At 41.5% G+C, this 14,728-nt stretch overlaps 2 protein-coding genes across 3 annotated transcripts; both read right to left on the bottom strand.

The window, feature by feature from the left end:
• Positions 1 to 264: 264 nt before the first annotated feature.
• Positions 265 to 4,764, bottom strand: gpr85 (G protein-coupled receptor 85). 2 transcript variants are annotated; one of them, XM_072673173.1, is made up of 2 exons: positions 4,547 to 4,764; positions 265 to 3,298 (listed from the first exon to the last, which is right to left on the bottom strand). In XM_072673173.1, exon 2 carries the CDS (start codon positions 3,140 to 3,142, stop codon positions 2,009 to 2,011), a length of 1,134 nt encoding a protein of 377 aa, XP_072529274.1. In that variant the 5' UTR covers positions 3,143 to 3,298; positions 4,547 to 4,764; the 3' UTR covers positions 265 to 2,008. The 2 variants fall into 2 exon arrangements, with proteins under 2 accessions (XP_072529274.1, XP_072529275.1); XM_072673174.1 differs by lacking the exon at positions 4,547 to 4,764 and adding an exon at positions 4,422 to 4,524.
• Positions 4,765 to 7,649: 2,885 nt separating this feature from the next.
• On the bottom strand, positions 7,650 to 8,413 carry LOC140550150 (small integral membrane protein 30). The gene has a single exon (XM_072673983.1). It carries the CDS (start codon positions 8,380 to 8,382, stop codon positions 8,194 to 8,196), a length of 189 nt encoding a protein of 62 aa, XP_072530084.1. The 5' UTR covers positions 8,383 to 8,413; the 3' UTR covers positions 7,650 to 8,193.
• Positions 8,414 to 14,728: the final 6,315 nt, after the last annotated feature.

Below are 14,728 nucleotides of genomic sequence, written 5' to 3'. Positions count from 1 at the left end.
AGTAGACATAAGAGAAATAATCAGGTAAGATAAAGCGCCAACGATGAGTCTGGACACAATCTCTGCACATTCATTCAAAGAGCTGCAAATATCCAGTGATTACAGCGTTCGGAAAAACATGACGCAATCGTTAAAGGCAAAGCAATTGCTTGCTGAAAACTATTGGGTAAATCGTTCTAATCAATCCAGCTTCCAATCATTGGGAGAAAAAAACAGCGAGGACCTGGAATTTGGCTGCTTTAACAGTGAGAAGGAAAAACAGGCTTTGCAAAATGTAAAATTTTATTTTCAAAAATGTAAGCAACAGATTACACAGTTAACTTTCAGCAAATGCAATCCTAACTTAAACAGTACTCACGTCCGGGACTTCAAAATGAAAGACTCACAAACTTACACACTATCTACCTATAATATACAAAAAAATACATAATAAATATTAAAATGGCCACAAGAGAAAAAAGTAAGTTAATCAAAACAATCAGTAGAGAGCAAATGTCGGGAAAGTATAAACAAGACGCTGTGCCTTAAATACAATGTTTTTTTGTTGTTTTTTCCGTTAAATTTTTTACAAATTGTGCAAGATTTTATACTAAGGCTCTGGTCTTGACGTGACAGCTGTCCAGCTTACAGACTCACTCACTCGCACGCACTCACACACACACACACACACACACACACACACACACGCTCTCTGCTCCCTGCATTCTGCGCACTCAGTGGGGTGTAGGTGTGTAGCAAACCGTTGCAGGATAAGAAATGGGACGTCTGGTGCAATGCCAGTGGTGATGCTCATGAAAGTGGATATGCATTAAAAATGAACATGCACTTCACATTAATGTGAAAACACTCCCTCTATGCCTAGAGACATTGTAGAGGAGCACATCTGAAAAACAGACCTGACTCCTCCCCCCCAACCCCAATCCCCCTTCCATAAAAAAAGAAACCAAACATAAACATCATAACCATTAAGGCAAGAACATCTGGAGTGGTATCAGCAATACTGTAACAATATGTCAGTGTTTAGGTACATGGATATGAAACATTTAACTGGTTCTCCACTGTCATTTTAGCACAAGGTTCTCAAGAGCAACTTTTTAAAATCCAAACATTAAGACTGTTAGAAACTGAGATAAGAAAAGAACATTGCCAGACACGGACATACTGCATGGATCATAAAACTACAGGAAATAATTTAAGTTGCAATTGGAAAACCACACATCAGTATCCATTGAATCCCGCTAACCCCCGCCCCGCCCCCCCGCTCGTCCCCGGAAAGTTGGAAAAAAAGAAAAGATATCACTTACATTTAAACCAATTTTATCCTCTTGTGAAGGTGTATTCCAACAGAGTTTGTCACCCCACATGTTTTGTTTACTTACAGTGAATGAGAAGTCTGTTGCAAATGAAAGCATTCATATTTCAGTTTGGGGAGGAAAAAAAATGAGACATCCTTGCAATGCAACTCAGCGAAAAAAGCATCTTTTTAACTTCTTTATAACTTAGTGCAACTTTTTAAACGCAAAACCATTCCAGTGATTCCCAGAAGGAATTCAGATTTGTTTTCTGTCATGTACACCTTGAGTCTTCAACATATCCAAAGCAAAAGGGTCAGTCTAATGTTAACATCACATTTCTTTCCATCCTTTGTTTTTTCTTTCGATTTTTCTCTTTCTTTCTTTCTTTTTATTTTTGCTTATCTGCTTTAAAATGGCCTTCCGCAGCAGTTGTTTACTAGAACATAAACACAGGAGGGGTCCTCCGCTCCCTGATTATTTTTATTCCCTTCGAGCTTCACGTCTGGCGCTCATTCACATCGAGAGGTGTGCATGATTGACAGTTCCACATCAGGCCTACAGGGTGGGGACTGGGGTGCGTGGGGAGTGGGGTTATAGTGAAGAAGGGAAAGAGAGGAGAGCTATACAACGGGACGTATCCCTGACCAATCAGGGGAGCCAAAAAAATACCCAAGACCAAAAAAACAAAAAATAAACAACAAAAACCCAAGCCTTCATATAACACAGTAGGGTTCCCTAGGTAACCTGGATTTTCTGCAGTAGAGGAGCGTGGTGCTGAAGCATCGTCTCAGCTCCCGGTTGGAGAAAATGCAGATGAAGGGGTTGACTCCCGCCTGAGCAAAGCTCATCCACACGGCTGCGGTGAGGTAGCCTCCAGGCACCACGGGGCCCCTGGCGAACACCCTCCAGTAGCAGGCCACCAGGTAGGGCCCCCACAGGCTCAGGAAGAAGAAGGTCATGATGTAGAACATCCTGCTTATCCTCTTTTCAGTCTTGAACTCGTCCAGCACCAGCAGACGCCTGCGGCCTGCCGCATTGCTGTTCTGCCGGATCCCCAGCAGGGTCGGAGGCGTGGGGCCTCGGCCGAACCCGGCCAGCCAGTTGGCCGCGGCCTGGCCGCTGGCCCCCGGACCGTGGAAGGTCCAGTTCTGGCTGACGGCCGGCACAAACTGGACGGGTTTCATCTTCCGACGGTCGTGAACGAAAAAGATGAGCTTGAGGTAGACAAGCTGGGTGGCCAGGAGGATGAGGGCGAGCAGCAGCATGAAGCCCAACGAGTCGTTGGCGCGGAAGGAGCGGTGCTGGAAGGTGCACTGGTCCTCCTCGCGGATGAACGAGTAGGTGCCCACGTCCAGCACCGGCGGAAAGGCCATGGCCACGGACAACGTCCACACCATGCAGATGACGGCCAGGCAGGTCCAGAAGGTCAGCCTCTTTGTGTAGAAGCGGTGGTGGGCGATGGCCAGGTAGCGCGTCACGCTGATGCAGAACAGCATGAAGGCCGTGTGGAAACAGGAAAGCACGCCCAGGAAGGCGATCACTTTGCAGGTGAGCGTGCCGTACGTCCAGGCCGAGCCATTCTTGACCGAGGTGAACACAAAGGGGAAGCAGATGGCGGAGCGCAGGATGTCCGAGGCGCACAGGTCCAGCAGAAAGTAGTAGGGCGCGCGGTGCAGGCTCTTGTCTTTGACCAGCAGGATGGAGATCAGGAGATTTCCGACCACCCCGACGCCGATGATGAAACCCAGGGAGGTCAGTTTAAGGAATGTGGCGAGCGGAGAGACATTCTGCAAGATGTTGTGGTCCCCTGCATGGCTATAGTTCGCCATAGATGGAGGAGGGATCATAAAGATGATTAAAGCTTCAGCCAAGTATCATGATCTGGATGCAATGGGGAGCGATAGATCCATTTGGTGTGCTTTGAAGCAGATTCCAGCCTTGTTATCTGCCTCTCTTCTAAGGCATCCTTTGTTCCTTTGTCTCATCACACCTAAAAAAAATCCCTGAAAAACACGATCCACCCATCAGGATTTGCTGGCACAAAGCAAAACAGGCTGCTTTTCATTGCACTACTCCCTCTCTACATCAGGCTCGGTGCCATTGCGTAAGAGCGCACTGAGTTTCGTGCTCTTGTCATTTATTTCTCATCACCTATCTGAGCATCACATTACAACTGCAATGCAATGGTATGCAGGCGGTGCAGAGCCTGTTTCGACTCACACAGTTGGTTTATTCAACTCGACATGGCACAGGCGTCCGTCCTAGCAACACGAGGCGTCTCCCTAAATTAGGCAAACGTTAAAACAACAAGGCTGCCCTTGATCTTCTCCTATAAACACACGACAACAAAGGCTTTAAATCGAGGTGAGAAGGCGGTGAAACATTTATATAGCTAGCTAGTAGCTAGCTGGAGAGCTAGGAGCTGCAGCAAGGAGGCTGTTGATCACACCCAGGGAATCTGCAGAACTGATGTGGGCTCTTATTTACCACGACCAGCTAAAATAATAAAAAAAAATAGTTAGCTAGATAGCTAGCTACAGCTATAACTAGCTAGCTAACTACCTGAGCGACCATGTTACCATGGTAAGAAGCCCAATACTGACTGAGGGAGGAAGGGAGCGATGTCATAGATATCCACGACTAGCTAGCGACGCGCTAGCGGTTTATCTAACGGTTTTTCGACCAACGGCTTCTCCTCCTCACGACGAATTCCCAACAAAACGACCGAATATCCCCGATATTGATATCACAGGACATCCCAACGCATATATCTAGCTAGCTATTTTAACGTGAGGCAAAGGCAAGCTGCCATATTCGACGACAATCCGCGAAGAAAGCCCCGGACCTGCCGTTACCGCTGGATATCGCTAGCTCGCGCGCCGCTTCAGTCCCCAGCCGTTTAAAACCCCCTCAGCTTCAGCGCGAGCGTCGCAACCGTTATTTTTCAAAACACCGCCGTCCGCCTTTATTTGTTAGCCATATTGAAGGCGTCGTCGAGCCGAGGTGTTCAGACGATCGCAAAAAACACACACACACACACACACACACACAAACGTCGTCTTATCTTAGCAGCTCCATTTTTCTGTAACGTTTTTGTAACGTTAGCTAGCTATCTAGATACCTCACCGAGTCTCTGTCAGAACCGCTGTGGGTCGACTCCGCTGACCGAGCCGCCGAAGTCCTCCGCTTTGAGAAACGGCTGCGCGGAAAACCGAGGACACAACAGCGAAGGTATCAATCGAAAAGCATACCTGTTGATACTGCCCTTTGTCTCCCCGGAGGTTATTTACATGGTAGGAGTCGCTTTGCCGTAAAAAAGCTCGGGTTTTGTTGCCTGCCCTTTTTCCCCCCACTGTGAATATACAGTAAGCGGCGCAGACGGAGCATGCGCACTGGCGCTGTTTGTGATCCTGGCCGCGTCTCGTCTCTTGTTGCAGCAGCAGCAGCAGCAGCAGCAGCAGCAGCATCAGGGCCGTTTCTCGCAATGAGAGGTATGAGCAGTCGTTTAGGGTCCCTGAGTCAAATGGGAGACCCCCTACCTCCCCAACCCGCCTCCTAACATCTAACATCTAACATCTAATCAGTCTGTCATGTTGACTGATACAGATATTATTATTATTATTATTATTATTAAGTAGGCCTAATGTGTTAATATATATAATATACTATACATTATATATATATAGTTATTTTTAATAAATTATTATTTTTTATTATTACAGTCTCATGCAACATTTTGTTTATTTCCTAGGTAAAAATAAGTGACAGAAAACAAACTTAAATGCAAAGAAACATTTTTATAGATTGTGTCTAATTTATTAAATATTAAATGTCATATTAAATGTGCCTTTACCCTTGCACACACCCACATTTAGAGAAAAGGGGGCCCTTTTCTCTCCCCACTCGACTGAGCAGTCGTTTAGGGTCCCTGAGTCAAATGGGAGACCCCCTACCTCCCCAACCCGCCTCCTAACATCTAACATCTGACATCTAATCAGTCTGTCATGTTGACTGATACAGATATTATTATTATTATTATTAAGTAGGCCTAATGTGTTAATATATATAATATACTATACATTATATATATATATAGTTATTTTTAATAACATTTTTTATTATTACAGTCTCATGCAAGTTTGGGCATCCCTGGTCACATTTTGTTTATTTCCTAGGTAAAAAATAAGTGACAGAAAACAAACTTAAATGCAAAAAAACATTTTTATAGATTGTGTCCAATTTATTAAATATTAAATGTCATATTAAATGTGCATTTACCCTTGCACACACCCACATTTATTATTTTTTTATTATTTCATTTAGTGCATTATGTTAAACTAAGCTACTATACAGTCAGTAAGATCAACACCACACACTAACTTTCTCCCCACTCGACTGAGCAGTCGTTTAGGGTCCCTGAGTCAAATGGGAGACCCCCTACCTCCCCAACCCGCCTCCTAACATCTAACATCTGACATCTAATCAGTCTGTCATGTTGACTGATACAGATATTATTATTATTATTATTATTAAGTAGGCCTAATGTGTTAATATATATAATATACTATACATTATATATATATATATATAATATGTATTAAGGTCACTGTATAAACAATTTAGTTTAGCTTCGGTGCATATAGTTAATGATAGATTTATTGTGTTTATTTACACTAAAATGCATAAAATAGAAATCCCATTTTTCACAAATGTCTGTATGGGTCAGTCCGATGTAAGGTCATTCATAGTGGTGTGATGGTTCACTATAGAAAAATGAGACTCAGGCTTCGTTACAGTGGTGGTAGTGGTGGATTACCTGTGTGTACAGCACAAATACACGTGTTTTATTCACTAACCATAACAAACGTGTACATATTTGTATATGTAATATTGATCATGTATCCAACAGTGGAAAGTCTGTTTATCTGGATCCCTTTGGAGAGCATTTTGCAGACCAACACATACCTCAACGCTATGAACTGCTAAAAAAAAAAGAAAAGTTAATGTAAAATAGTGTCGTTTTTTTGTGAAGGACTTCTCTGCTGATCTCTTCTCACTATCAGCTATAAATAATACTCACTCTACCACACACACACACACAGAAAAGAAATATATGGGCATGCATTTTTTATATGTGAAATACATTTATATTATAATATTATATTTATTTCAAAATGTATGTCAAAACATTCCATTACATTAAGAAAAAACTTTTTTTAGACATTTGTTCATACATTAACATGTATTTCTTTTCCATGTGGGGTCCTATCACCATCAAACCACTGAATGACTTACTGTAGTACTATTTAATAGAAAAATGTTAATAAAATATAATATTATATATATATATATATATATATATATATATATATATATATAATAGAAAGTAGTTGGGAGTGAAAAATATGTGTTATAAATAAAAAATATTATAAATATAGTTATTTTTAATAAATTATTATTTTTTATTATTACAGTCTCATGCAAGTTTGGGCATCCCTGGTCACATTTTGTTTATTTCCTAGGTAAAAATAAGTGACAGAAAACAAACTTAAATGCAAAAAAAAAAAATGCACATTTTTATAGATTGTGTCCAATTTATTAAATATTAAATGTCATATTAAATGTGCATTTACCCTTGCACACACCCACATTTATTATTTTTTTTATTATTTCATTTAGTGCATTATGTTAAACTAAGCTACTATACAGTCAGTAAGATCAACACCACACACTAACTTTTGCATAATACTACATTACGGATAGGTTGGGGGTCCATCAAATGTTCAGTAACAGTCATTACGGTCTTACTTCGGCAACTTGTGCACAGCGGGGGGCAGCAGCACTGGCCCTTTTCTCTCCCCACTCATCAGCAGCATTCAGGCTACCATTCTCTGCAGTAGGCCTAATTAGGACCATCAGTGACCATCTTAAAGACATCTATTCATCTACTCCCTTCATCTCAAACAAGCATGTATGCACACTTGCATCAGTTATACCGATGGTGTCGTACAGTACTCCTGAAATGACCCGGAAGCCTAATTCCAAGTCTAGAAAGAGTCTGATCTGTTACTGTGGGAAGTGAAGGAGGTTATGCAGCGCATATAAGCTGGAGTTCACCTCAGGACAAGCTCATAAAATAATGAAGACAGAGCTCACATCTCCCTGCAGATGTAAACATCTCTGTATATGCATGCTTGAATAACAAGCAGATCTCAGGCCTAGCCTTCCAGACCTATTTTTAAGGGGTAATGAGTTACTTAATTGGAGCTGCAGGATCTATTTATGACATATAGCATTAATAATAATAATAATAATAATAAAAACACATCAATGAGAAACACCATGACACTTACATCTGGCCTACATAATGGCAAAGTTTATTCAAGAAAAGAAGCGGCAGCAAATCACTGATCTCTGAACAGTTCAAGCACAGCTCACCCTGTAAAGATCACAAGCCTTAGTGCAAACATCAAGTGCTTCATCAGTGCTTCAGATAGGAGGAGGCACATGCCTGAAGCATCAAAAGGAATAGCAGACAGTGCATATAAGCCAGAAGGACAGAACAGGATGATCACTAAGATGGAAAAGGACCACCACCCCATATGAAAGTCCAATGCTTTGAAGTCCATGTCGTGAAGATGTGCTTCAGGCCACAGCCACATGTGTCGTCCAGGAAGCTGCACAGTCTCTCCTTCCCCTTCTTCTCAGTTCTCAGGACGCACAGAAGGCAAGGTTCCCAAAGCCAGCATTGAGCTCTTAGCCTTTTATCCACAGCATGGTTCCCCCCACAGTCTCTGCCCCATGCGTTCATCAGAGCATTTCAGGAGGCGAGACGCAGCCACGTCCAGGCCTGGGGAGGTGGGGAGGTGGGTGGGTTGGGTGGTGACAAAACTTCCCCCTAAAACTGTCCGTTACGTCTCCGCGCGTACCAGCCCAGGCAGGCGCAGAACCCCACCACCGTGATAGTCATTCCCAGGAGGAGAGCCACAGCGTCGCCGCCGTCAAACGCCTCTGCAGCGGGGATAAGAGCGCTGAGGACCAGGCAGAGCACCGCGAACACACTCTGGGATCTCCTACAGGAGGCCATGTTGGTAGTGTTGGTTGGTGCTGACGAGCGCGTCACATGATCCAGCTGCGCTTCCCGATTCTGCTGCGGCCAATTACAGCAGCGCTGCGATCGTAAGCCCCGCCCCATCGACTCTAACTGCACTCCGATTGGATTAAACGAAGTTGCGAGAACATCGTTTGTTTATTTACTGGTAAAAAGACTAATTTTCTTTATATATCTGGTCCATTGCTTTATATATATGATTATTCTAAATTTTATTATTATTATTATTATTTAGATTTGTTAGTTGCATACATTAAATTCTTTAAAATGAAATGATTAAGTGGATGAATGATTTATCCACTCAATATATTTATTATTATTATTGTTGTTGTTGTTGTTGTTGTTGTTGTTGTTGTTTAGATTGGATACTGGGAGAAAACTAAAAACGATAGATAGATAGATAGAGAGACAGACAGACAGACAGATAGATAGATAGACAGATAGATAGATGGATCGATAGATAGACAGAGAGATAGATGGATAGATAGATAGATAGATAGACAGATAGACAGACAGTCAGATAGATAGATAGATGGATAGACAGATAGACAGACAGTCAGATAGATAGATAGATATATAGATAGACAGATAGATGGATCGATAGACAGACAGATAGATGGATCGATAGATAGACAGAGAGATAGACAGAGAGATAGATAGATAGATAGATAGATAGATAGACATACAGATAGATGGATCGATAGATAGACAGACAGATAGATGGATCGATAGATAGACAGACAGATAGATGGATCGATAGATAGACAGAGAGATAGACAGAGAGATAGACAGAGAGATAGATAGATAGATAGATAGACAGATAAATAGATAGATAGATAGATAGATAGACATACAGATAGATAGATAGATAGATAGATAGACATACAGATAGATAGATAGATAGATAGATAGATAGATAGATAGATAGATGGATAATAGATAGACAGACAGATAGACAGACAGATAGATGGATAGATAGATATCCGTATTGCATCATACGGTGTATTAGCTCAGAAGACACATGTAGGTTTGTAAAGAATTCAGAGTTGATAAGATAAGATAAGATAAGATAGTCCTTTATTAGTCCCGCAGTGGGGAAATTCTCAAATAAATTGATAAATTGATAAATGTCTATAGGCCTCTCTGATGGACTATATATCTTGATATATATATATCAAACCATATGATTATTCTAAATTTTATTATTATTATTATTATTTAGATTTGTTAGTTGCATACATTAAATTCTTTAAAATGAAATGATTAAGTGGATGAATGATTTATCCACTCAATATATTTATTATTATTATTATTATTGTTGTTGTTGTTGTTGTTGTTTAGATTGGATACTGGGAGAAAACTAAAAACGATAGATAGATAGATAGACAGACAGACAGACAGACAGACAGATAGATAGACAGATAGATAGATAGATATATAGATAGACAGACAGATAGATGGATCGATAGATAGACAGATAGACAGACAGATAGATAGACAGACAGATAGATGGATCGATAGATAGACAGAGAGATAGATAGATAGATAGATAGATAGATAGACAGATAGACAGACAGTCAGATAGATAGATAGATATATAGATAGACAGACAGATAGATGGATCGATAGATAGACAGACAGATAGATGGATCGATAGACAGACAGATAGATGGATCGATAGATAGACAGAGAGATAGACAGAGAGATAGATAGATAGATAGATAGATAGATAGATAGATAGATAGACATACAGATAGATGGATCGATAGATAGACAGACAGATAGATGGATCGATAGATAGACAGACAGATAGATGGATCGATAGATAGACAGAGAGATAGACAGAGAGATAGACAGAGAGATAGATAGATAGATAGATAGACAGATAAATAGATAGATAGATAGATAGACATACAGATAGATAGATAGATAGATAGACATACAGATAGATAGATAGATAGATAGACATACAGATAGATAGATAGATAGATAGATAGACATACAGATAGATAGATAGATAGATAGACAGACAGATAGATAGATAGATAGATAGATAGATAGATGGATAATAGATAGACAGACAGATAGACAGACAGATAGATGGATAGATAGATATCCGTATTGCATCATACGGTGTATTAGCTCAGAAGACACATGTAGGTTTGTAAAGAATTCAGAGTTGATAAGATAAGATAAGATAAGATAGTCCTGTATTAGTCCCGCAGTGGGGAAATTCTCAAATAAATTGATAAATTGATAAATGTCTATAGGCCTCTCTGATGGACTTTGTTTAATCTCCACTCTTCATTTCTGCAGAAATGTTGAACAAATGGTGGAATTTTCCTTTAATAAAACATTACAGTACACAGCAGTTATACGTACCATAGCATATATTCATATATTCAGTGTTTGCTGAAGCCTAATCATATTTATTTATTTATTTATTTGCTCAAACATGAATATTTATTCATTCATACAAATATACACACATACTAAGAGAGCACTGAGCAGTATTAGAGCAGCCAGTAATAGCTTTGTGGTGTTTGGTATTTGTCATTTTTATCCAAGGTCTCTACATTACTGAGCAGCTTTGTATTGCCATATGTAGGATTACATGCGAGACGAACCCAAAATCAGGGAGTTCCCATGGGTAGGCCTGCATGTAGCGTGTTGTGATGTTAGAGCTTATTTAGAAAGAATACCACAAGGATATTTTTTGGCAAGGGAGGACAGTTTTGGTGGACACTGTACAGAAGACCATTGGTTGCATGTTAAAGTTATCTACAGCCATTTTCAGAAGGCATGTCGATGAAGGCCTGGCAACATTCATTCAAGTGTTTGTGTATTAAAGATAGAAATGGACTCCAACCAGTATTTCCGCTGATTTACCAAAGTATATTTAGCATGCCCAAATGTCTCTCCAGCTTGGTAAAGTGGGAGAGAGCATACTGAACATGCTCCAAATCGGCCGTGTTTCGCTGGCTGACATGGGCTGTGTTTCGCCTCATGCCACAAATTAATTGGCATATGGCGCAGTGGGGGCTCACCAGCTTTGCATCTATCTGTGGCTGTGCAATGCAGGACTCAGTGATTTAATTAGAGCATACCGGCCAAAGTAAAACATTGACCTTGTAAGCCTGCCACGGTGTCCGACCGCCCCGTCCGCCTCTGTCCAGCTCGTTTACGATGCTCTTTCCACAGCATGCCGGCGCAGGGATTATCAGCGGGTCTGAAATGTGAGCCCGCTACTAAAGAGCCACATTATGATGCAGGACGCACAGCGAAGGAGATTAATGCCATTGTCCTAACCTGCTGTACAGATGCTCCTATTTCTCGATATTCGCTCTCCTCTGCGCTGATCGATGACCAGGGGACCTCGCAGGCCGAAGAGAGATGAGTGGCATGCTAACACTTTGAAGATCAGAGTGGGGTCTGAGGTAGTCAACTGTGGAACCAAAGACTGGTGTTGCAGTAGGCTCTGGGGATGTTTCCTAAAGGTCCTTTTTAATTGTAAATGAGGTCTGGGAATGCAAAGAACCTTATTTAATGTTTGAAGGGCCCCAATCATGGAACATTTTCCTCATTTTTCATGTAGTATGTAAAGACTACATTTCAAAATGCACCATTCACTCCCCATACCACTCCATTCACTCCATATTAATATGGAAACTAGGCAGCAAACACAGCCATTGCCTCTTATCCCGTGCAAATTGGTCGTTTTACAGACGTCCTGTAGTAAAATTATATTAGTCCACCTCAAAATGTAAACCTAATCCCTTGCCTTTATTTATTAAATGGCCTTTATTTATATATAAAACCATAATTGCATAATTCTTTATATAATGCATTACATTTATGTACAGTTCTGTTTTGGTAGATTGCATTATTTAATAGTTTAAATCCTAAACAGTGACATTTGAGTTAGACTTTTTACACCAATAATTCAGTAACTAGTAATTATTCAGTGTCTGCTATGAAACTAATATGTACCTTGTGTCATTTGAGGGCGGGAAACCCCTTAAATTACAGCCCTACAGAAAGGCCCGTAGGCTGGAAAGGCTAATCAGTACTGCGTCCATTAACATACAGTATACAGCAGTGTTAAAGGCACAGTAAGAGGCACAAGAGTCATGTTAAAGCAGCATTGTGTGAGAATTGTCATTTCTTGCTAAGAACTGGAAGAAGTGGAGAAGTGAAATTCGTGCTGTGAACCACTCCTTGAGATAGACATGCTTACACGCATTTCTGGACAAGCTGGGAGATGCAGAATGGGTGTTCCCTCGAGTTGTGCTACCTTGTCAAAGCATGCTACCACAGTGTATATATATTGGTAAAGCTGCCTAAATAAAGGATTTTAGATAGGCTAAAAGCATCAGATCAGAGAACGCTCCCAGCAGAAGTATAGGAAAGACATTTGGATAGTGTTGGTGATTATATCAGGGTAAATATCCCAGATTGTATGAAGCACCCTAGACAAACACACCAACACTGAAAGGTAAAGAAGTATGTGGGCTGAGGCAGTAGATTAATATTAGAGGATTTTACACTACTATGGGGTTAAGCAGTTCCCATAAGCACTGGCCTGCATTTTTACGTAGTTACATAGTGCAGTTAGCAGCATGCAGAGCTCAGAGTCACATCGATCAAGGCGCTATACTGCTAATCACAGGTCAGTGGAGCTTTGACATGATTCTTAAGCTGCTATGTTAAGGTAAAAATGCTACATAGTGTTGCTTTAAATATTACAGCTGTTTTGGGTTCATAAAACAACACAAAAATGTAGGATATAGGCTTTATAAAGAACCTTAGCATAATGGAAAGATGTAATACAAGACTCAATAACACATTCAGTAATGTGTTTCTTCTAGAAAACTGCCTCAAAGCCAAGCATATTTAAGAGAGCTTCGTTTTTTTAGCAGTGTATACACGTCTGTGTTCATGCTGGCCTAACAGCAAATGAGACTCTGCAAAACTGAGGCCTACAGAATGTGTGTCCTGTTGCGTATGAGCTAGCTCGGCAGCCATTGTTAGACTATATTTCACCAAGCCGTGAAGCACTACGTTTTGCATATTAGACCCTGGCCGCTTCCACTTCAGATCCCGTTATTTTCCTCCCTCCCGTCTCCACGTGTAGCGGCGGATTCATCCACCTTTGCTAAAAAGCACACAATAAACACCCTCTCTCAAGATTAATTATACACTGAAATAGGTTTCTTAGAAGAGAGGAGTGAAAGTGAGTCTTAGAAGCAATTGCTGCCTTTGTACCGAGCCTTTGGTACATCCATAATGAATTCCTGTGAGACGACATGACAAATGGATTGTCCTGTGGCTTTCGTGCTAATGTTCTGGATGTTAAATACTTAACAGAGCTGAGATGTTGGCGCGGAAGAAGGACGACTGGTCCCACTGACTCACAGAGGCTGGCAGGGCAGCTGAGGAGAGGCGCTGTGGTTTGAAATGGCTTCAAGGTAAGCCGGACCTACAAAGCGCCTCGTATGTCGTGGCTGGCCCCGGGCTGGAACGTGCCAGAATGAGCCACTCAGGCTCTGTGATGCCCAACATGGCAAACAGCTAGGCGCTCCGCTGCCACGGCTCAACAGTTGCAGGCCGGCGAAAGGGAAATCTATTCATTGTGAAATGGTTTGATTGCATCGTTATCCAATTCATTTCCTTTCTGACTCTTGTCCCCTTCTCACGTTCCCCCGTTGCTGGTCTCCACCTGGTGAAAGACACGCACTGTCCCACTTCCAATCTGGTGCAGTGTCAAATCTTAATGGAATTTATGATCAATGGTTTTCAGCCCAAACCACTTTATTTTCTTGTTTTGTTTGTGTTCTGTCTAGTGCTTTTTTCCCCCCCTTTTTTCTAACAAAGATAAATTGCATTGTGGTGCCTGTGCTACTTTTTCTTCGACTGCTCCTAAATTCTCTCTCTCCCCTGGAGAGAAAAAGAGAGAGCATGCGAGAGAGAAAGAGAGGGGGAGATAGCAAGAACCTTTCGAGCTGTGTCTGCGTAGTAAAAAACAAAACTATTTCATGGGCCAGTGCTTGTTATTGCTGGATTCACCCCCCTCTAACACCCCCCACCACCACCACCACCAGCCCCCTGCCACACCTTACCAACACCCCCCACCACCACCACCACCACACGCACACCTGAAAATAAGATGATAAAATGAGTGCCACTATCAGTCACAGAAACGTCTGTTAGCGAAGAGCGCTTTGCTTTCAGATTTAAGGCATTTGTCCGTTGACAAAAGTATCTTGGTGGGCCGCAGAAAAGTACATGCCCACCTGGAGGCTCTCGAGACTCAAACAGCTAT

This window comes from Salminus brasiliensis, chromosome 2 (genome assembly GCF_030463535.1).
Source record: "Salminus brasiliensis chromosome 2, fSalBra1.hap2, whole genome shotgun sequence".
In the NCBI taxonomy this organism is placed as follows: Eukaryota; Metazoa; Chordata; class Actinopteri; order Characiformes; family Bryconidae; genus Salminus; species Salminus brasiliensis.
This window is presented reverse-complemented; position numbering and strand designations above follow the sequence as displayed.